Source organism: Panthera tigris, chromosome B1 (assembly GCF_018350195.1).
Source record: "Panthera tigris isolate Pti1 chromosome B1, P.tigris_Pti1_mat1.1, whole genome shotgun sequence".
In the NCBI taxonomy this organism is placed as follows: domain Eukaryota; kingdom Metazoa; phylum Chordata; class Mammalia; order Carnivora; family Felidae; genus Panthera; species Panthera tigris.
Genome location: NC_056663.1, coordinates 118,476,854 through 118,499,736, shown reverse-complemented (window position 1 = coordinate 118,499,736; position 22,883 = coordinate 118,476,854). Strand labels below are relative to the sequence as shown.

Genomic DNA, 22,883 nt, shown 5'->3' with positions numbered 1-22,883 from the left:
ATAGGGTTCCTGGGTGGCTCAGTCAGTTAAGTGTTCAACTCTCTGTTTTGGCTCAAAGTCATGATCTCACGGTTTCATGAGTTCGAGCCCTGTATTGGGCTCTGTGCTGGCAATGTAGTGCCTGGTTGGGATTCTCTCTCTCCCTCTCTCTCTACCCCTCCCCCACTCGCACTGTCTCTGTCTCTCTCAAAATAAATAAATAAACTTAAAAAATTAACAAAAAGTCAGCATTTATAGACAATTTTCAAAGCCCTTCTTTTTCCTACTACATTTCCTCCAATGTACAAAATATAGACACTTCACACACACACACACACACTCTCTTTCTCTCTCTCTCTCTCTCACACACACACACACACACACACACACACACACACACACAATTTCCTTTCTGAACAAAAAAAACAGGATTACTGAATCTGAATATCCATCTATTCTTCAAATTGATATCATAATAATGTTTGGCTCCCTCCAAAAACCAAATCTATTCCTCAAAGACAGTATGTGAAATAGTGCTGAGATAAACTCCCAAAGAAAAGTCCTCCAGGGGTGCCTGGGTGGTTCAGTTGGTTAAGTGTCCAACTTCAGTTCAGGTCATGATCTCATGGTTTGTTGATCTCATGGTTTGTGAGTTCGAGCTCCACAGTGGTCTCTCTACTGTCAGCACAGAGCCTGCTTCAGATCCTCTATCTCCCTCTCTCTGCCCCTCCACTGCCCATGTGCTCTTTCTCTCTCAAAAATAAATAAAACATTAAAAAAAAGAAAAATCTCCCAAATATTTTAGGTAATAGTAGTTGTACTGGAGTAAGTTGGATTGGAAACCAAGATTCTTACAAAATGATGGATTCATTTGGAAGCATAAATTAAGCTGTTTGTTCAAACATTAGTTGCATTACTTAATAACGATTAAACCCAACATTTATGTAGTGCCTTTCTGTTTACAGGTGATTTCTCATTTTTCTCATTGGAGGCCAAATGTAATCCTGTGAAATTACTCACAGACAGAAAAGGAAAATGTCTTTGATCTCTGCTCTTTTCCTGCTAGCTGGAATGGTAGTAGCAATAGCACTCTAGTTTTTATGTATACAGAAGTAAACTTCTTTTTGTTATTTAAACCATATTATTTTGGAATCTCTCATTAAAACAATTTCATCTTTTACCATCTCTTTCTGAATTATTTTTTACCATTTACATACCATTTGTTATCCCTCTAGCCAGCAAGCCATGTGGAGGGCAAGCAAATGTTTGTCCTAGTCTTCGCAAATTATTTGATTCAGTTGGTATTTCTTGTAGCTTTTTTTCACTGCTATTCAGGAGGTTACTTCCTTCTGTTGGTTCTTTTGCATCTATTCCTTTAGAGTTCATAACTGCTTCCTCCTGTGTTTAAAACAATTTAAGAATACTTAAAATGGTTATATCTGCTGTACATTTTTATAGCTATCGAGTCATCAAATCACAAATCAAATTTTTACTGCTAGAATCAAGGCTAACACTTTATAGTGGAAATACAGAGCTATACTAATAGCTAATCAGTGAATGCTTGGAACAAGAATTATGTTAGAGGAATATTTACCATTGAGTCACTATTTGTAGCATTATAAATCCTTGGGGTACACATACTATTTCATTTTGTTTTACAATACTGGGTTTAAAAATTAGCCTACTTAAGATATTCTTCAAGGCAATAGTTGGTTAATATATTAAAGTGGTTCAGAAAAAATAACTATTTGTGGTAAAAATGAATTCAAATTCATTCATCTACTTGAATTTAAGCAATAAAAAGGGAGGGAAGTAATCACAACCATTCTAGGGGTGAGGCTGGGAACACAAAGCATTTCACAGGCTCTCTATTTTTCCAGCCTCGTGTAGGGCCAGCTGCTAATGAATCTGGGAAAACTGGTAGTCACACCTACTGTACAAATTTGGGGATTAAAAATGGGAAGAACTGTTAATTGAGTGATAGAGCATGAAGAGAACACAACTGTATCAGAGATTTGGAAATATATAGTCCCTCTCTTAAGGAAATGGTTGGAATGCTCTATATTTGATCGTAGGTTTACCTGTGTTTCTTGATATGTAGAGGCTGTGTGGTCCATTCCTGTGGATGGTGTGAAATCTTCATGTTCAATTGCTTTATCTTCATCTCCCATGATTTATAATTAAAAATAAGATGACACAAGGGAGAGGAACGGGAACTGTTTCGAAGGAGAAATAGTACAGATATGTAGCATCAACTTGAGATTTATATGAATGAATTAAGCAGCAATTTGAACAATTTAAATGAATGAATTGTACTTATTTTTTCCCTTGGAACTCTGAGTGTCTAAAATATTTTAAATTAGACTATTCTTAACTTTCAATTGCTAACCTTTTCTTTGATTAAAATATGTTATACTAATTCTTATTTACTTTCTACCTCTCCTGAAAAAGCCCTTGTTTATCATATTTTTATATGATGTCTTTCCCACCCTGTTTTCTGAGTTATATTTCAAATATTCCAAGCAATACTACTGTTAAATCGTTCTCTCTAATGGTCTGGCTTGATGAAACAGGAAATCTCCAGGCAATTTTTCTTCTTTTCTTCCTTTCTTTCTTTCTTTCTTTCTTTCTTTCTTTCTTTCTTTCTTTCTTTCTTTCTTTTTCTTTCTTTCTTAATATAATTTATTGTCAAATTGGCTTCCATACAACACCCAGTGCTCATCCCAACAAGTGCCCTCCTCAATGCCCACCACCCACTTTCCCCTCTCTTCCCCCCTATCAACCCTCAGTTTGTTCTCTGTATTTAAGAGTCTCTTATGGCTTGCCTCCCTCCCTCTCTGTAACTTTTTTCCCCTTCCCCTTCCCCAAGGTCTTCTGTTAAGTTTCTCAAGATCCACACATGAGTGAAAACATATGGTATCTGTCTTTCTCTGACTGACCTATTTCACTTAGCATAATACCCTCCAGTTCCATCCACGTTGCTGCAAATGGCCAGATTTCATCCTTTCTCATTGCCAAGTAGTATTCCATCGTGTATATAAACCACAATTTCTTTATCCATTCATCAGTTGATGGACATTTAGCCTCTTTCCATAATTTGGCAATTGTTGAAAGTGCTGCTATAAACATTGGGGTACAAGTGCCCCTATGCATCAGCACTCCTGTATCCCTTGGGTAAATTCTTAGCAGAGCTATTGCTGGATCATAGGGTAGTTCTATTTTTAATTTTTTGAGGAACCTCTACACTGTTTTCCAGAGCAGCTGCACCAGTTTGCATTCCCACCAACAGTGCAAGAGGGTTGCCATTTCTCCACATCCTCGCCAGCATCTATAGTCTCCTGATTTGTTCATTTTAGCCACTCTGACTGGTCTGAGGTGGTTTCTCAGTGTGATTTTGATCTGTATTTCCCTGATGAGGAGCGACGTTGAGCATCTTTTCATGTGCTTGTTGGCCATCTGGATGTCTTCTTTAGAGAAGTGTCTATTCATGTCTTCTGCCCATTTCTTCACTGGATTATTTGTTTTTTGGGTGTGGAGTTTGGTGAGCTCTTATAGATTTTGGATACTAGCCCTTTGTCCGATATGTCATTTGCAAATATCTTTTCCCATTCTGTCGGTTGCCTTTTAGTTTTGTTGATTGTTTCCTTTGCAGTGCAGAAGGTTTTTATCTTGATGAGGTCCCAATAGTTCATTTTTGCTTTTAATTCCCTTGCCTTTGGAGATGTGTCGAGTAGGAAATTGCTGTGGCTGAGGTCAAAAAGGTTGTTGACTGTTTTTTTCTCTAGTGTTTTGATGGTTTCCTGTCTCACATTTAGGTATTTCATCCATTTTGAGTTTATTTCTGTGTATGGTGTAAGAAAGTGGTCTAGTTTCATTCTTCTGAATGTTGCTGTCCAGTTCTCCCAGCACCATTTGCTAAAGAGACTTTTTTCCATTGGATACTCATTCCAGCTTTGTCAAAGATTAGTTGGCCATACATTTGTGGGTCCAATTCTGGGTTCTCTATTCTATTCCATTTGTCCATGTGTCTGTTTTTGTGCCAGTACCATGCTGTCTTGATGATTACAGCTTTGTAGTAGAGGCTAAAGTCTGGGATTGTGATGCCTCCCACTTTGGTTTTCTTCTTCAATATTACTTTGGCTATTCGGGGTCTTTTATGGTTTCATACAAATTTTAGGATTGTTTGTACTAGCTCTGAGAAGAATGCTGGTGCAATTTTGATTGGGATTGCATTGAATGTGTAGATTGCTTTGGGTAGTATTGACATTTCAACAATATTTATTCTTCCAATCCATTGCTTCTTGGCCTTTTGGCTAAGATCAAGTGTATTCTTCCAATCCATGAGCATGGAATGTTTTTCCATTTCTTTGGTCTTCTTCAATTTCCTTCATAAGCGCTAGGCAATTTTTCAATGTTGAAATGAGTCACCAAAGAAAAATCTATGGATTCCATCATTTTCAGAGAAATTAGAATCACTAATTCTTGTCTGGTTCATATTTCTAAATTAAAGTTAAAATAATAACATTGGTTGAGTAGCCACAATGTCTTAGACAACTGAGACATGTTGGTAGTCACTGTAGGTAATTCAAAGATTACAAAAACATATTTTTTGTTCTCTATAGGCTGACGATATACCAGGAAAAATAAACTTACATGAAGTAACTAAAAAACCTGTAGGACAGACCTATAGCTTGACTCTGTAAACTACTTCAATTTCCTCTCTCTTGGCTTCTCATGCTATATAGGCTGAACAACCAAATACTCCAATTCCTGGCCACTTCTGTAGCTATAGATAGCCATGTGTCACAGTTCTGTGTAATGAGATATAAGTGAGAGTCCCTAGGGAGAACTTTCATTCCCAGACTATAAGGCAAGGCTTTTTGAAGATCATACTTTTATTATTTGTCCTCTAACATTTCTCCTTCTTCTTCCTAGAATGTAGATACACTGCCTGGAGGGCCAGTGACGATCTCTCAACCATGAGAAGAAAAAGCCCTATACTAAGGAGAGTAGAAAATTAAGATAGGAGGAGCTGGTTCCTTGATGATACCCTTTAATTGCTCCATCAGTCTTGGATGCCAAGCTTCAAGTTAATTGTTGAAGCTATTGTTAGTCAAGTGTTATTTTTACTAGTAATCAAACTTACTTCTAATGCAACAAGTATAATGATATTATAATAGAAGCACGAACTACAAACCCTGGTATAAGCAAAGGGAAAATTATGTGAGAGAAGGGAAACTCTAAATCAATACATTTGAGTGTCTAATATGTGCCATACACTATGCTAGGCTATAAAGATAAGGATTAATTAGACAAGACCCCTGCCTCAAGGAATAATTTTCTGTTTAAAAAATTGCCAAGAGGGGCGCCTGGGTGGCTCAGTTGGTTGAGCATCCAACTTTGGCTCAGGTCATGATCTCGCGGTTGGTGGGTTCAAGCCCCACATCGGGCTCTGTGCTGATGTCTCAGAGCCTGGAGCCTGCTTCCGATTCTGTGTCTCCCTCTCTCTCTGCCTCTCCCCCATTCGTGTTCTGTCTCTCTCTGACTTTCAAAAATGAATAAATGTTAAAAAAAGTGCCAAGATATTTGTATTTAATATTCCCAAGAAAATTATATCCTTTCTACCACTACCACCCTCACCATCACCATCATCACCATTTTTCTTCCTTACAAAATACAATGTTGGCCAGGGTGGTATCTCAAAAAACCTTCAGTTTGGTTTTTATATTACATATAATAAGTTCATGTACATATAATAATATATATGTGTGTATGTATGTAGAGATAATTTTTTAAATTTATAAATTTATTCCAAAATTTAGACTCATAATGAGAAATAATGGCATTTTGATAGGAAAAATGTTGGGCTCAGAGAACCCTTGTCTTGAAGGTATGGAGGCATGGAATCCAGTGGGATGTCAGGGGAAACTTTGTTGGAGCATGAGGTGTAAGGCTGAAAGCAATGGCAAATGAAGTGGGAGAGCTAGGACATCATTTCCCAAACCATGGCACTTGCCCTTTACCCTATGTAGAGAATAACCCCCTCATATAGTAAGTGATGATCTGCTGGGTCTGGAGTTAGACAAAGCTGGGTCTGTAGTCTAGTTCTATTATATACCAAATTTCTTAGCCTCTTTGTAACTAATTCCTTATTTATAAAACGGAGATAAGAGTGGTTCCAACCATGCACCTGGTAAGCATTCAATAGTGTTGGTTATGAGCCACTCATGTTCCTTCTCCCTACTTAACATAAATCTCTAAGATTCTTTTTGCCTTCCTTATTAAACAAGACAAGGTCCCCCCAGCCCCATGTTGAAGAATTTACTACTTAATCCCACTGATTTTCTTTGATAATTCCCTTTTCCTCTTTCTTTCAAGGCCAACTTCTTGATAAGGTGGATGGAACACTCACCATTGTCATTTCTTCACTTGCTCATTAGTAGAATCATATAGGCACTCTTGAGCAGTGTTACTAGAATCATCTCCTTTATCAAATTTCTAAAATCAGCCAATTCTGCCATTTATGGAGAATATTTTTAAATAACCAAGAAGTATAAATGACTATTTCTAATAGCAACCATGTTCATGGCACTTACTGTTCATAGTCATTGAGTCTTGAAATTACAATAGTATATCCCTTACCAATAAGTTGGTTTCAACAAAGAAATCAGAACATACACAAAAATTACCTTTTAAAGGGAATAAGATATATCATGAAGTCCATTAAAAAGTGGGAAGTTTATACTTCCTTTTTTTTTATTTTTTATTTTTATTTTTTTAAGTTTTATTTATTTTTGAGACAGAGAGAGACAGAGCATGAACGGGGGAGGGTCAGAGAGAGAGGGAGACACAGAATCGGAAGCAGGCTCCAGGCTCGGACCATCAGCCCAGAGCCCGACGCAGGGCTCGAACCCACAGACCGCGAGATCGTGACCTAAGCTGAAGTCGGACGCTTAACCGACTGAGCCACCCAGGCGCCCCAGGAAGTTTATACTTCTTATAGAGAAGCTCTCAAGTCCTCACTCAGAGCCCACTAACTTTTAAAACATTTCAAATGACTTGATATATATCAAGTCACACACACACACACACACACACACACACACACACACACACACTGGAGTATTACTTAGCAATCAAAAAGAATGAAATTTTGCCATTTGCAACTACATGGATGGAACTAAAGCGTATTATGTTAAGTGAAATTAGTCAGTCAGAGAAAGATAAATATCATATGACTTCACTCATATGAGGACTTTAAGATACAAAACAGATGAACATAAGGGAAGGGAAGCAAAAATAATATAAAAACAGGGAGGGGGACAAAACATAAGAGACTGTTAAATATGGAGAACAAACAGAGGGTTACTGGAGGGGATGGTGGGAGGGGGGATGGGCTAAATGGATAAGGGGCATTAAGGAATCTACTCCTGAAATCATTGTTGTACTATATGCTAACTTGAATGTAAATTAAAAAAATAAATTAAATAAAAAAACCAAAAATAAAAACACTTCAAATGACTCTCCTCATCTGGTTTCCAAACCCTCAGAAGAAAAGATGTTAAAAGTTACATGTAGGAAGAAATTGTGATAGAGGCAAACTGAAAGCACCATAAGTGACAGCTGACAGGAAGGAGATGGAAAGATAGGAATTTAAGGCTATAAAATGTGGGGATATCTATCTTTTCCATATTTGTAGTTTTGGCCTCCCAAACATCTCCCACCCAACAAGCTTTTTGATAACAGCATACTAATTTTCTTTTGTGGAAGCCACATCTCCTCTATTCTCCATCCATATGGTTCATATGAGACTCACGTCCTCCTCACGTTCCTTATCTCCATGCTCTACCAATGCTCTGGAGATGAGGACAAGCCTGGCCAATGAGAGTATGGCCAGTCATACTGATTGTTTTAGGCATGAGCATGTGATCCATACCTGGCCAGTGAAAGTCAACTTTAAGGTGTTCACTGGAACCATTGAGAAAGAGCTTTCTTTCTGTTGGGGTTGCTAAGCCCAGACTCACTATTGACAACCCTTGTGACATACAGAAAAGCCTTCCAAAGAATGAAGTGACCACAGAGCAAAGCAGATCCTTAAGGAGAAAGGAGAAGGAGAAAAAAGGAAAGTCCCAAATTAATAACCACATTGTTGATTTAACAGGAAGCAGCTCCTTGTCAGTTATAGGTAAGCTAATAAAGTCCTTACTAGTTACAGTTGAGTTTCTGTCATTTGCCACCAAATGAATCCTCAGTAAGAACCTTCATACCTGAATTGGCCCTGAAGGATCTCTTGTATAATAACAAATGTTTGGAAGGTGATTTTACATCTTCAAGAAAATGAAAAGAAAAAAAAAAAACTGATGTGCTAATACTTTTGGTTTTAAGAGGCATTAAAGTATATAGCATGGTTTAGCAATGTAAAAAGAATGTTAAAGAAAATGTGGCATTCAATAAAATAGATGTCAGTTATCCAGAAAGCTAAGTGAAATGCTTTGTTTTCAACAATGCTATTTATTTATTTATTTATTTATTTATTTATTTATTTATTTAGAGGAAAAGACAGAATCCCAAGCAGGCTTCATGCCCATCATGAGATCCTGACATGAGCCAAAATCAGGACTAGGATGCTTAACTGACTGAGCCACCAAGATGCTACTTAATAATGCTATTTAAGTAATAAATGCTATTTAAATGAGACAAATAATTTTTTACTGTATTCATAAAAGTCTTTTAAAATCTTTTGACCCAGTAGAACTTCATGAAGGCTGTTAAGCTGAGATACTGGGTGTCTGGAATGGAGAAATTAAAAAGTGGGGAAATATGGAGAAACTAGTTGATTTCCTAGTCATTAAGAATTACAGTTTAATGGAATAATAAAAGTTGGAAAGGAAAGGTTTTTAGAAATTACTTGGTCCAATTTCTTTAATATTCACATAAGAAAACTAAAGCCTAGAGAAGCTAAATGACTGTTTTCAACTAACATAGCCAGTATCAGGCAAGCCTCATAGTAAAATTGTATAAATATTTGTGAAATGAGAGAATTCTTTAATCTATATCTTTGATTTCAGGTTATTTCTACCAAATCACTGCATTATATTTTTATATATTTTTGCTGTAATATTTTGTTTAAAATCCCACTCACATATAGTCATAATTAACTATAAGTTTGAAAACACATTCCATAATAAGTTTGGAAAATATTTTTATTTTATATCTTGTATTACCTTCAGCTTTATTCTTTCCCATTGTTATGACTGTGATAGAGTTTATTATAAACAAAATATTTTATTAGTCCATTTAGGTTGCACAACATTGGTGACAAATGAAACAAGAACTTTATTCTGTTCTCATGACAAATATTGCTTATATATTCTGAAATTATTAGTTAATTGGCTAAGCAACAACTTGCCATTTAAATATGCCTTAAGATTCTAGGGATTAAGGAGCTCTCTTTTTAAAAAATCCAGTTAGTCTACTGTCATACCACCCTGAACACTCCCGATCTTATCTGATAAAAAATCCAGTTAGACTAAGATGCTTTGAGAGATTTTTGTATATAAAAATATGACACTAAGAAATAGGAAGGCAAAGAACATTTTAGATAAATATTAAAAGTGCCTATATACAGAAGCAACAGTTTTTTTTCTGCTTCTCAATCAAGACATTGTATTATTCTGATTGATACACAACAATAAACTACATTAAACAAATTTATCTCACATCAAATAGTGGAATTTTACAGATTTCATAATTCACTCAATAATGTTAATTTAATCAAAGTTATGTGACTCAAATATAGATTTCAACAGAAGAATGTGGTTTGACCTAAGCCAAAGGATGTGGCTGTTATGACTGTTGTGATTACCCACTTGCTAGAAGGTTAGTAGATCAAGTTCTAAAAACATATTCAAAGGTTGTTGGTCACTCATGCCTCTCTTTAGCATTCCCAGTATACAGAATTTCCTACAGGACTGATCTACATGCTTAGAAACCATCTTGGCTTAATTTGAGCTTTATATTGCAATACTAGGAACATATGCCAGCAAAATCATAGAGCTGTGGACTTGAAAAGAACAGTCTCCTAAGTCTTTCCTCCAAATTTGAGAGAAAATTGCAGATGAAGAATCACGGATAAAGAATATGAACATTATGTATGAGCATTTGCAGATAAATAAATAGGAAAAAAAGTCTGTAAATTGTAGTTGCCTTTGGGGAGGGAAATGGAATCAGAGTGGTTGGAATATCATTTTTATTCTCTGTATTTTTGCATTGTTAGGATTTTTACAGTAAGATTTTCTTATGCAATTCAAAATACATTTAAACAACGTTATGTAATTCTTAAAGCTTTAGAGAAAAGAAAATGATACAGCTTTCCTCAGTAATAATATTTTTCAGAGATAAAATCTGGTAATTTCCCTTTAGATAACTTAATCCCATTGCTACAATTTAAGTTAATTTTTTGTTTTGGGGGTTTTCAGAGACGATGGGGAACTGCCTAGCATCTTCTACAGCAGTTTTCAAATATTTTTTAGGTCAAAAAAGAATCTTTCATCAAATAAAACCCTACCCTGAAATCCAACAAATGGGACAAATAAAGGGGACTGCAGGAGACGTGTCCACTAACCCCTATTTCTCCTGGCAAGTGAAGGACACTTTGAAAATAACTTTTGCAAATATGCTCTCATATACAGAAGGCTGTTAAATCAGCCTTCTCTTTTTCAGGTTATCTTATTAATCTAAATGTTTAAAAGTGCTTTCTGTAATATTCCAGAGGAAATAAAAGAACTCTCAATTTGTGAATGTCCATAGACTCTTGGTCAAGTAAAATATGCTTACTGCTATCAGTTGAATTACTGCTAAAGGATCATTACATAGATAAAGGCTGGTTATTCTTATTTCTGTCTGAGGTAGGGACAGACCAACACTTAATGGGGTAATCTTAATGAGAATTTACATATATGGCTGGAGTACTGTATGTGTTATTTATACATTTGAAAGAACATCTCAATGACTATCCATTAAGTATTCTATAATGATTATAACAAAAACTCCTACCTTTGGTGTTCAACCATTCATGTGTTGGAAGTGGAAGCTCACTCTGATATGTCTATGTAGAACATATAGAAACCTTTCAGTTTCTGGATTCTGCTAATCAACTGCTGATCTAATGCTCATTCCCCAAAAGGAGACCCACCCAGCAGTGAGGAATTCAGGTCAAGTGAAGGGTGGGACTTAAAATTTCCTTGAATTAGTTAACTGAAATGACTAAGAATGTTTCCCTGAACAAAATAACCTTATCTGAAAGTGTTAGGTGTGCTGACCATATGAGACCAAGCAACCAAAGGAAAACAAGTACTGTTCTATTTGGCTAACTGATACAGTGATTTGGTTGAATCATCGTGAAGTAAAACACTATGTAATGAGATACGAATATAAGGAAATCACTCCTAGGTAAGAAGGGACCCAATACTTGTTTCTCTCCTTTCTAATCTCTCTCCCAAGGACAAATGCATTTAATTAAAATTTAAAATATTACCTCTAGGCCTACTAAAATCTGATTCCAAAGATTCGATCTCCTCAAGTGGGGCAACCCAACCTATTACCTAAGAGCCATTACTCAGGTATGTCACTGTGTACCTTCCCCACCCTTAGTGATAAATCATTATTGGTCTAAATCAATCTCTGTAACACCATTCCTTCACGCCAGCTGTTGGTTTAGGGCTGGGCATGATTCACTTCTCACCAATGAAATCTGTGGGCAAGGCTGTTGGGGACCACTGGATATGATATTGCTCCTCCCTCACCCCCCAAAAAGAGGCAAGAATCCTCTCCTTTTAAAAAATATTTATTTAATTTAAAAATTTTAACTTTTTTTTTAACAATTTCGCAGTACCTTTATTCTTTTAAAAAATTTTTTTAATGTTTTTATTTTTTTTTTGAGAGAGGGAGACACAGCCAAGTAGTGAATGGGCAGACAGAGAGGGAGACACAGAATCTGAAGGAGGCTCCAGGCTCTGAGCTGTCAGCACAGAGCCTGACGTGGGGCTTGAACTCACGAACCATGAGATCATGACCCGAGCCGAAGTTGGATGCCCAACCGACTGAGCGACCCAGGTGCTCCAAAATTTTAATTTTTAAAATTGCATCTATCTATTTATTTAGTTACTGTTTATTTTTTCCTCTCCTCTTTTTGTCTTTAAACTGTGTATCTGTGTGTGTTTGGGGGGGGGGGGGAGGGGATGGGGCCAAGGATGACGACTGTGTTTCTTGGAACTCTAGCAGCCATCATTTACCATGAAGAAAAAGACAAAATTAGCTCATGGAAAGCAAACTAAATCTTGATATCATTGGGCTACAGAACAAACCCCGGATCCAATTACCTCCACACACCTTGTGTAAGAAAAGTAAATTTGTATTTTTGAAGTCAATTTTAGCTGAATTTCCTATTACCTGCAGCCAAAAGCAGCCTAACCAATACAACAGATGATTTTGATGCAGAGCCAGCTCAGAGAAGCTCTGATGAGCAGTAATGGGGAACCTTTGGCTCATATGTGTTTCCCTAGCTTTTTGACATGGTGCAAAATCTTCATGGAGGATGAACAATCAGAATACTGCCTCTGTGTTGCTATTTATCAAAAATATTCAGAAAAGAATATTTAAGTAGCTAAAAAAATCAGTACCAAGGTTTTTAGTGCCATTCTTTTAGTCAATAGAGATTACAGAGATTGTAAGGTTATATATTTTTCCTTTCCTATCCCTGAAGTTTGGTTGTAATATTTGAATAGTGAATAATAACAAGTTGGACTTATAAACATTTGATGGTTTTCTAAATGTCTATTCATGAAGCAATTACAACCACAACAAAACAGCACTACTATTACCGCCTGGGGTTTCATTTTTTGCTTTTTCTATCTGGTAAAATTCTACTAGTCATTCAAGATCTAACTCAAATGTCACTTTCTCAATTAGTATTTTTTAACTTCATGTAGACTAAATCTGTACCTCTTTTTTCTCTCTGTGGACTCATTCATTCATTTATTTAACAAACATCTATTAAACTCTTGCCAGATTTTAGCTCTTGTTCCAGGGATTCAAGAATGAACAGTCTGAGGGATGAAAGATACAGCATAGAGAATACAGTCAATGGGATTATAATAATGTTGTACAGTGACAGATATAGCCACACTTGTGAGCATAGCATGACATAGAGACTTGTTGAAGCATCATGTTGTACACCTGAGACTAACATAACATTGTGTGTAAACTATACTTCAATAAAAAAACACACAAAAAAGTGAACAGTCTGACATAGTTCCCACACTCAAAGGCTGTAACGTAGTCAGAGGATGATAGCTCATTCCTTAAACAACCATAGTAAAGGGTGATAAGTTTCGATATTAGGCACATGAGATAACAACTCTATCCCTTTACAGTTGGTGAAGTTCATCAAACTTTTACTGATTTTCTGTGGTGTGTAAAGCACAAGAGATACAAAGATTACTGAGATGCAGTCTGTTCTTGAGGGACGGAAGGAGACTGATACATGTTCATCAAACCAGTTTCCTGTGCGGTCTGGGCACACAGATAGTAGACATTTCCCAGTCTCCCTTACATGTTAGTGTGGCAAGTCACTGGGGTGTGGCCAATGGGATGTGGGCATAAGTAATGTCTGCCACTTCCATTTTTTTTTTAAATTTTTTTTTTTAACGTTTTATTTATTTTTGAGACAGAGAGAGACAGAGCATGAATGGGGGAGGGGCAGAGAGAGAGGGAGACACAGAATCGGAAGCAGGCTCCAGGCTCTGAGCCATCAGCCCAGAGCCTGACACGGGGCTCAAACTCACGGACCGCGAGATCGTGACCTGAGCTGAAGTCGGATGCTTAACCGACTGAGCCACCCAGGCGCCCCTGCCACTTCCATTTTTTACCTATAAGAAACTTTCATGCAACCTACAACATACCTCCCTCTACAACATACCCTGTCTAATGTCTGAAAACTAAGAACTTTTAAGGTTTTAGGGGATGACAATGCCATAATATAAAGACTTTGGGTTCCTCACTGAGTAGAATGACACCCACTGAACACCTGATTGGACTTTACCTGAGTAGAAATAAGCCTCTACTATGTTAAGGTACTGAGATTTTGGAGTTTATCTGGTGTAACAGCTAGTTATGGCAACTGCTGAGGGCAGAGCCCAAAAGAAAGCATTCACATCATTGCAAGCCCCTGAATCTAATCTCTTGGTTTCATTTCCCTTCTAAAGAAATGGAAGAGATTAGGGGATCCTGGGTGGCTCAGTCCATTGAGTGTTCAACTCTTGATTTTGGCTCAGGTCATGCTCCCAGGGTTGTGGGATCAAGATTCTCTCTCCCTCTGCCCCTCTCCCCTGCTCATGCACGTGCTTTCTCTCACTCTCTCTCTCTCTCTCAAAAAAAAAAAAAAAAAAAAAAAAAAAAGGAAGGGATTAGGTTTATGTGACTCTTACAGGCCACATAGCAAACATATTCATCAGTCAGTGCAGAACATCAAAACCATTTCAGGTATTTTAAGCAGGAAGAGGTTTTACACAGGGAATTAAGTGAATTGTTTAAAGGCTAGAGACTGTTGAAAGGGTTAGAAGAGTAGGTTCTAGACTGGGCCTCTGGGAATGACTTCTAGAACAGTAGTAAATGAACTGTTGAGGAATGTACTATTTTTGCTACAATCAGAAGGCTCCACAAGGACTACAGAGTTCAAGGACACCATTGTAGCTATGAGTCCGAGAAGCTGGGATCTGGAAGCTGCCTGGGCAGGGAACACAGACTATGTTCACCACTTCCCTCAATTGCTTCTTGATGGCCACAGAGCTGGTGATTCAATATGATGCTGCTGAGTCTGGCTGTCACCACTGTTGTAAGCCCCTCCCCACACCCACAGTTCTGGAGACTAGGACTGGCAAATCCTGGACCTTCCTTGCCAAGAGAAAACAGCAAAAAGTAGCAAGGAGATGGCCTCTGTCTCACCTCTGCCTTCAAAAGCTCAGACAAGTTCATCTACTTGCCAGACACTAATGTTACATCTAGAACTTTGGCTGGATTGGAGTCTAAGGAAGTGTTTTTAGCTCTCCAGTGTCTCCTATACAATAAGGCATGCTGGAAGCAGGTAGGGATCGATATGAGTGCCAACCTTCTATATCCAGCACAGCAACTTTTGGAGTAGACTCCAAGACAGACCTGTATCACTGAGTTCTTCCCATTTTTTCAGAAATCCTTGGAAAAAAGGGCAAGGGGCATCTGGGTGGCTCAGTCAGGTTAAGCACCTGACTTCGGTTCAGGTCATGATCTCATGGTACATGAGTTCGAGCCCCTCTGGCTCTGTGCTGACAGCTCAGAGCTTGGAGCCTGCTTCAGCTTCTATGTCTCCCTCTCTTTCTGCCCCTCCCCTCCTCACACTCTGTCTCTCTCTCTCAAGAATAAACAAACATTATGGGGCGTCTGGGTGGCTCAGTTGGTTGAGCATCCGACTTCCGCTCAGGTCATGATCTCACACTCCATGAGTTCGAGCCCCGCGTCGGGCTCTGTGCTGACAGCTCAAGAGCTTGGATGGATCCTGCTTCAGATTCTGTGTGTGTCTCTCTCTGCCCCTCCCCTGCTCATGCTCTGTCTCTCTCTGTCTCAAAAATAAATAAAAACATTAAAAAAAATTAAAAAAAGAATAAATAAACATTAAAATTTAAAAAAAGCAAACATCTACTCAATAGGGTTATAATTCTAAAGATCTTAATATTCTAGTAAATATAAATTTGTGAATCAGTCACTTTGCTCACATCATTAGTACAGCATGAATCACTCTACCTAGTAACTTGTTAAGTATATTCTGATCCATTGGATTTTGAGGTATTGAATGGCAGAAACTGTAGTTAGTTCATATTTGCATTTCCTGTCCCCATGCCTGCTTGGCCCAGAGAAGACAGATATTTGCTAAAGTTAAATGTTTCATTCTGAACTCAGAAACAGTAAGCCAGAATTTCATGACAGCAGTTTGTAGCAGCCACAATGTCAGGTGGAGGCCCCATTACAGAGTAGGGGAATAGGGTTTCTGTCTTTCAGTGAAAACAGAGGTTAATGTGGCTAAGGAAGGTACCCGCCTTCTCTGTCCACTGGTGGTGTCCATTTCTTGAAGGGAGGCTAAAGTCAATGGTGGCTTTCTGATATCAATTTTTTAGGGCAACAAATCACCAAAGTCTTCGGTGAGATAACAAGGATGCAACCAACAACAAGGATGAGATAACAAGCTGCTGCCTGGTAAGTAAAAAAAGCCACAGGCAGTGTGCACTTTCAGCATGTGGTTATGTTCTCCAGCCAGTGGGATCTGATGGTTCTCAGCATCTTGGTGGTGCTAACGTAGCCCACAGTAGCCACGGCCTCTGGTGTTCGAGAACTAAAACACAAACAAGAAAAACACGCTCTGGACACTCAGTGTCCTCTGAGGGCTACTCACCTGGCGGTCTCCAGCGCAGGAAGAGTGGGAGACGGGCTAAAATATCTTCCGGGGGAGCCTGGTCCAGCCACGCGCGCGCATCGCCCCAGGCGGAGTCGGAGGCTGTGAAACACGCTTATATCTGGGCCCTGGGCGCGCCGCGGATTTCCGAGGCTCCGCCTTCTCTGCGCGCGCGGGGCGGCCCTGTGGAGGGAGGGCCGTCTGGTCCGGCGGCGCCCGAGTAATACCCTGAGCGAGCCCGGGAGGGGCCCGGCCCCAGGCGGCCGCCCCACGTGCCCTCCGCCGGGTTGGGGTCTGGCGGCGCGCGGCCTTCTCGGGCGGGGGTGCCCGGCGCACCACCCGTCGGCTTGCCGAGATGTCGCGCCTCACCGTCGTGTTTCAGTCGTGCGCTCCCGGTGCCGGGATGAGCGCATCTCCCCCGGGAAACTCGCAGGAAAGGCCGCCCAGCGAGCGCGGACCCCGGCGGTGACGAGAACTTTGGAGAGGACGCGCAGCGCTGGCTTTTCTGGAGTCGGGAGTGCAGGCCCAACAGCCAATTACGAGGTTTAATGTTCCCTAAACCCACTAATACACTTCGGGTTTTAACTCCACCTTTCAGCCGTGCTTTTCGAAGTGTCTTCTCCGATGCGGTGGGAAGATAGCATTCTCCGTTTGGGTGGCCAGTTAGGCGGGATTAAAGACTTGTCCTTCCCTCTTGTATCGCGTCTTTAACAGGAGCCCTTCTTACCGCGTTGTTGTAGATTTGAACCTTCCCATCAGCAGTTTCTTTTTCCATTAAAACTCCCTTCCATTTCTGTGTCTTCCTTTTCTGTATGTTTCCCGGCTCCAGGTAATAAGTGTGTGTATATATGCGCGCGCCCCTTTCGGGGTAATTTTCATTTCCTTCAGAAATAAAAATTGTCTTACCTAATTTTCACTTCTTGGCTCAATTTTAATCACCGCTTTTCAAGCAAGGGGGACAATGTCAAGTTAATATCTCCACCAAATAAAAACCACTCATTCTTGTCTCTCAGCCTCCTTTGTGGGCAGGACGGATGAACCTACGTTCTGTAAACTTCAGGGCATCTAAAGTGATTATTACTGTATCTTCCTAAATCGAATTCTCCCTCTCCTAAGGATTGAGGAAGTTTCTAGTGGTATCCAGCTTCCTCTTACCACAGGAATGAAATACAGTTTTCCTTTTGTTTCAGTCATATGATCTTCATTGACACATCACCCGATTTGAATAACACGACTTTGGAGAGGAACACTGAAGTTTTTAGTTAGGTTTTACCTGCACTTTTATTGTTTATAATGTTTTATAGTTTTTTAATTTTTTTTTAACGTTTATTTATTTTTGAGACAGAGACAGAGCATGAATGGGGGGAGGGTCAGAGAGAGAGGGAGACACAGAATCGGAAGCAGGCTCCAGGCTCTGAGCTGTCAGCACAGAGCCCGACGGGGGGGTTTGAACTCGTGAACCACAAGATCATGACCTGAGCCGAAGTCGGACGCTTAACCGACTGAGCCACCCAGGTGCCCCTATAATGTTTTATAGTTTATAGTTAGATGAGAGAATGCAGTCTGAAGAAGCATTTGTTAATTAGAATTCATTTTCAAGAATTCATCATTTGTTTATTTAGAATTCATCTGTCATAATTATACATACACCCATATACTTGCTCACAGCATGAAGTACTTCATAACATACTTGTAAGTTTCGTTGTTCCACTACTCCACTTGATAAGAAGTTACAGCATTTTGAATATGATACACCAAAAACAAAACACAAAACAAAACAAAAACCCAAGTCATTTGGCCCAGCTCCCTTATTTCACAAACCAGAATACTAAAATCTAACATATATCCGGTGACTTGGTCTAGTCACAAACCAAGCGTTCTGTGATGCAGTTGTGGAAACCTGGTCCAGAACCCCAAAACAAATCCTGTATCAATGGACTCTTTGGGAATGCTGGTCAAAATATCCTTTGCTGTCAATTTTAACTTTTTTTCATCAATCACATAATACTCTTCCTCGCACATAAAATGTTATCCTCTCAATGTCCATTTCAAAATTTTCCTTGTTAATATTAATATTAGTTGTTAATTAAGTTTCTAAGAGGAAAGACTAAGAAGAACTGCTCATTTATTATCTATATGTGCATCAAACCATTTGGTCTTTTGAAGTAGCAACAAGTAAAAAACAAACATAAAACCCTAAAACTAAAATAAAAAGAAAAAACTTCCTAATAACCTCTTATACAATTATCATCCATGAATTTGCTTAAGCAAATTAATTCAAATTAAAAAAATTTTTTTTAACCATTTCTTATTGAATTATGATTAACATACAATGTTGTATTAAGTCCAGGTGTAAAACATAATTGATTCAATAATTCTATACATTATTCAGTGCCCATCATGATTAAGTATAGTCCCTATACAACATTATTATAATATTAATGACTGTATTCCCTATGCTGTACTTTTCATCTCTGTGACTTATTTCTTTTATAACTGGAAGTTTGTGTTTCCTAATTCTCTATTTCACCCATCCCTTGAAAATTTTATTTTCTTTAATTTTGTTTCCTGTTATATGATTCATTTATATTTATGTATCCAGAGACTGTTTCTAAATTTCATGTCCTCTTACTGTTAACCTGGCATTTGGTGAAAAAAATCTACACTTAATCTATTCAAACTGAAAATACTGCTGGTTCACTGTAAGTTTCTTAGGCCCATGCCAATATCATTATTTATTTTAATAAAGATTTTTTAGTTAAACTAAGAAAATAGTACTCAATTATGAGTGGTAACATCTGTTAAATATAAATACTTGATGATTATTTTTCTTTTATATAACAGATTAACAATATAGTTCTGAATCTAAACTCTTTTTTAATGTAAGTCACTGAAGCTAAATTCTTTCCTATCTTGTGTTCATTTATGATGGTGTAAAATTTTAAAATTAGAGTCCATGTACAGACCAAGCAGAATTATACGAAATATTTGAATATTGGGAAATAGAAGTAAAATACAAATACTTTTTTCTTAAAAACCTTCCATTTTTCATATTCACATTTTAATTTTATATGTTTACAAATTGTGGTTGATGTTAAACCTCTTCATTTGCAGTGAGTTCATTATCTTTTATGTCGTCTACCTATAATGATTTCAGAAGAGGTTAGAAAGAGATTAATATATTTAAAGAATCTGACTCTTGTGAGCAAAGACATCATTAAAAAGGGCTTGTTTTCATTAATAGGCTGTTAATAGGAGAGACATGATGGGTGAGTTTTCTTTGTAACCAGGTTCACTGTGGACAGGAAGAGCCTGCCTTCCCAGCAAGGAGATTTTAAAATCACAAGCTCCAGCCTCCATCAATGATGACAGGATTACCTGTTACGTAGGCAGACTGCAATGACAAACACAAGGAGACAGAACAATTAACCAGGTTTAACACAGGTTGTGTTTCTTCAATTTTTCCATGACTCAGAAACCTAAACAATGTACTCTCATGGTAACAGGAAATCTCCCATAACAAATAGATTTTAGGAAAAATCTGAATTACATTTTGGATGATCTGAAACTGCTGCATGTTCTTGTGATCTAGAGTTACCTGGCCTCTGGCTAGTGTTTTAGCACATGTCACATTCTAAGCAGATGTTCAGTCTCAGAATCAGAAGATTAAGCTCAGTGATATGCAGCCATTCCCTAAATTAGGATAAAGTATAAGCTAAAACAGTACATTTTCATTTTGAAATTCAGAACTATTCTAAAGCAGCTGAGTTTTATGCCATTAATAAACTTTTGAATGTCGTCAAGTGTGTTAGTCATAAAGTGGTTGTGTTAATTACCAAACAGAATTTTTTGTGGAAGATATTGTATTTTTAGTTGATAAAAATACATAGGTGTTGTCAGAAGCTGAGGCACAGTAAATGTGTTTAAAAAATTTATATGAATAATTATTATATCTATTAAGCTATGAAAAAATATTCTATACTAGTTTCAGATATCCAAATCTGTACCAAACTAAGGGAATTTAAAAAAAAATTACTATTTTTTTTTTTTTTTTTTGCACAGAATTTTGCACTTTCCAAAGAAATAAATCTGAAGTAAGCCTTGTGGTAGAGGTTTAAAAATCTTTTAACTTAAACATAGATGTTAAATTCGTGTTCTTATTTTTAAATTTATCTGAAGCCTGACACAATGGAAGATGCAGGAAGGAAAGACATCACAGTATGAGTACAGACATTTTAAAGTTCAATCTATGAAAACTAATCACATACTGTAGGTAAACTATCATCAACTCCCCAAAGGTTTTTTAAAAAGCAAACTTGGAGGTTCCGGAAGATGGCGGCGTAGGAGGACGCTGGGCTCACCGCGCGTCCTGCTGATCACTTAGATTCCACCTACACCTGCCTAAAGAACCCAGAAAACCACCAGAGGATTAGCAGAACGGAGTCTCCGGAGCCAAGCGCAGACGAGAGGCCCACGGAAGAGGACCACAATGCTATGAAGCTTGAAATCAACCACAGGAAAAAGTCTGGAAAACCTCCAAAAGCATGGAGGTTAAAGAACACCCTACTAACGAATGAGTGGGTCAACCAGGCAATTAGAGAAGAAATTAAAAAATATATGGAAACAAACGAAAATGAAAATACAACAATCCAAACGCTTTGGGACGCAGCGAAGGCAGTCCTGAGAGGAAAATACATTGCAATCCAGGCCTATCTCAAGAAACAAGAAAAATCCCAAATACAAAATCTAACAGCACACCTAAAGGAAATAGAAGCAGAACAGCAAAGACAGCCTAAACCCAGCAGAAGAAGAGAAATAATAAAGATCAGAGCAGAAATAAACAATATAGAATCTAAAAAAACTGTAGAGCAGATCAACGAAACCAAGAGTTGGTTTTTTGAAAAAATAAACAAAATTGACAAACCTCTAGCCAGGCTTCTCAAAAAAGAAAAGGGAGATGACCCAAATAGATAAAATCATGAATGAAAATGGAATTATTACAACCAATCCCTCAGAGATACAAACAATTATCAGGGAATACTATGAAAAATTATATGCCAACAAATTGGACAACCTGGAAGAAATGGACAAATTCCTAAACACCCACACTCTTCCAAAACTCAATCAGGAGGAAATAGAAAGCTTGAACAGACCCATAACCAGCGAAGAAATTGAATCGGTTATCAAAAATCTCCCAACAAATAAGAGTCCAGGACCAGATGGCTTCCCAGGGGAGTTCTACCAGACATTTAAAGCAGAGATAATACCTATCCTTCTCAAGCTATTCCAAGAAATAGAAAGGGAAGGAAAACTTCCAGACTCATTCTATGAAGCCGGTATTACTTTGATTCCTAAACCAGACAGAGACCCAGTAAAAAAAGAGAACTACAGGCCAATATCTCTGATGAATATGGATGCAAAAATTCTCAATAAGATACTAGCAAATCGAATTCAACGGCATATAAAAAGAATTATTCACCATGATCAAGTGGGATTCATTCCTGGGATGCAGGGCTGGTTCAACATTTGCAAATCGATCAACATGATACATCACATTAACAAAAAAAAAAGAGAAGAACCATATGATCCTGTCAATCGATGCAGAAAAGGCCTTTGACAAAATCCAGCACCCTTTCTTAATAAAAACCCTTGAGAAAGTCGGGATAGAAGGAACATACTTAAAGATCATAAAAGCCATTTATGAAAAGCCCACAGCTAACATCATCCTCAACGGGGAAAAACTGAGAGCTTTTTCCCTGAGATCAGGAACACGACAGGGATGCCCACTCTCACCGCTGTTGTTTAATATAGTGCTGGAAGTTCTAGCATCAGCAATCAGACAACAAAAGGAAATCAAAGGCATCAAAATTGGCAAAGATGAAGTCAAGCTTTCGCTTTTTGCAGATGACATGATATTATACATGGAAAATCCGATAGACTCCACCAAAAGTCTGCTAGAACTGATCCATGAATTCAGCAAAGTTGCAGGATACAAAATCAATGTACAGAAATCAGTTGCATTCTTATACACTAACAATGAAGCAACAGAAAGACAAATAAAGAAACTGATCCCATTCACAATTGCACCAAGAAGCATAAAATACCTAGGAATAAATCTAACCAAAGATGTAAAAGATCTGTATGCTGAAAACTATAGAAAGCTTATGCAGGTAATTGAAGAAGATATAAAGAAATGGAAAGACATTCCCTGCTCATGGATTGGAAGAATAAATATTGTCAAAATGTCAATACTACCCAAAGCTATCTACACATTCAATGCAATCCCAATCAAAATTGCACCAGCATTCTTCTCGAAACTAGAACAAGCAATCCTAAAATTCATATGGAACCACAAAAGGCCCCGAATAGCCAAAGTAATTTTGAAGAAGACCAAAGCAGGAGGCATCACAATCCCAGACTTTAG

At 38.0% G+C, this 22,883-nt stretch overlaps 2 protein-coding genes across 7 annotated transcripts in view; both read right to left on the bottom strand.

Annotated features, from left to right (window-relative positions):
• The window catches only part of SLC9B2 (solute carrier family 9 member B2), a 50,667-nt gene extending 34,129 nt beyond the window's left edge, over positions 1–16,538 (bottom strand). For 4 of the 6 annotated variants that reach the window (XM_042984103.1, XM_007080948.3, XM_042984104.1 and 1 more), the window contains exons 1-3: positions 16,460–16,538; positions 2,061–2,195; positions 1,197–1,377 (exon numbers count right to left, since the gene is read on the bottom strand). In XM_042984103.1, the coding sequence (XP_042840037.1) occupies positions 1,197–1,377; positions 2,061–2,150 (271 nt within the window). In that variant the 5' untranslated portion in view covers positions 2,151–2,195; positions 16,460–16,538. Of the gene's footprint in view, positions 1–1,196; positions 1,378–2,060; positions 2,196–7,795; positions 7,864–7,915; positions 7,940–16,459 lie in introns of those variants that run through there. The other 2 variants (XM_042984101.1, XM_042984102.1) reach the window with 2 other exon arrangements.
• Positions 16,539–18,984: 2,446 nt separating this feature from the next.
• The window catches only part of BDH2 (3-hydroxybutyrate dehydrogenase 2), a 28,484-nt gene continuing 24,585 nt past the window's right edge, over positions 18,985–22,883 (bottom strand). The window contains exon 10 of the mRNA XM_007080947.3: positions 18,985–19,853. Coding sequence (XP_007081009.1) covers positions 19,800–19,853 — 54 coding nt within the window. The 3' untranslated portion in view covers positions 18,985–19,799. The remainder of the gene's footprint in view (positions 19,854–22,883) is intronic.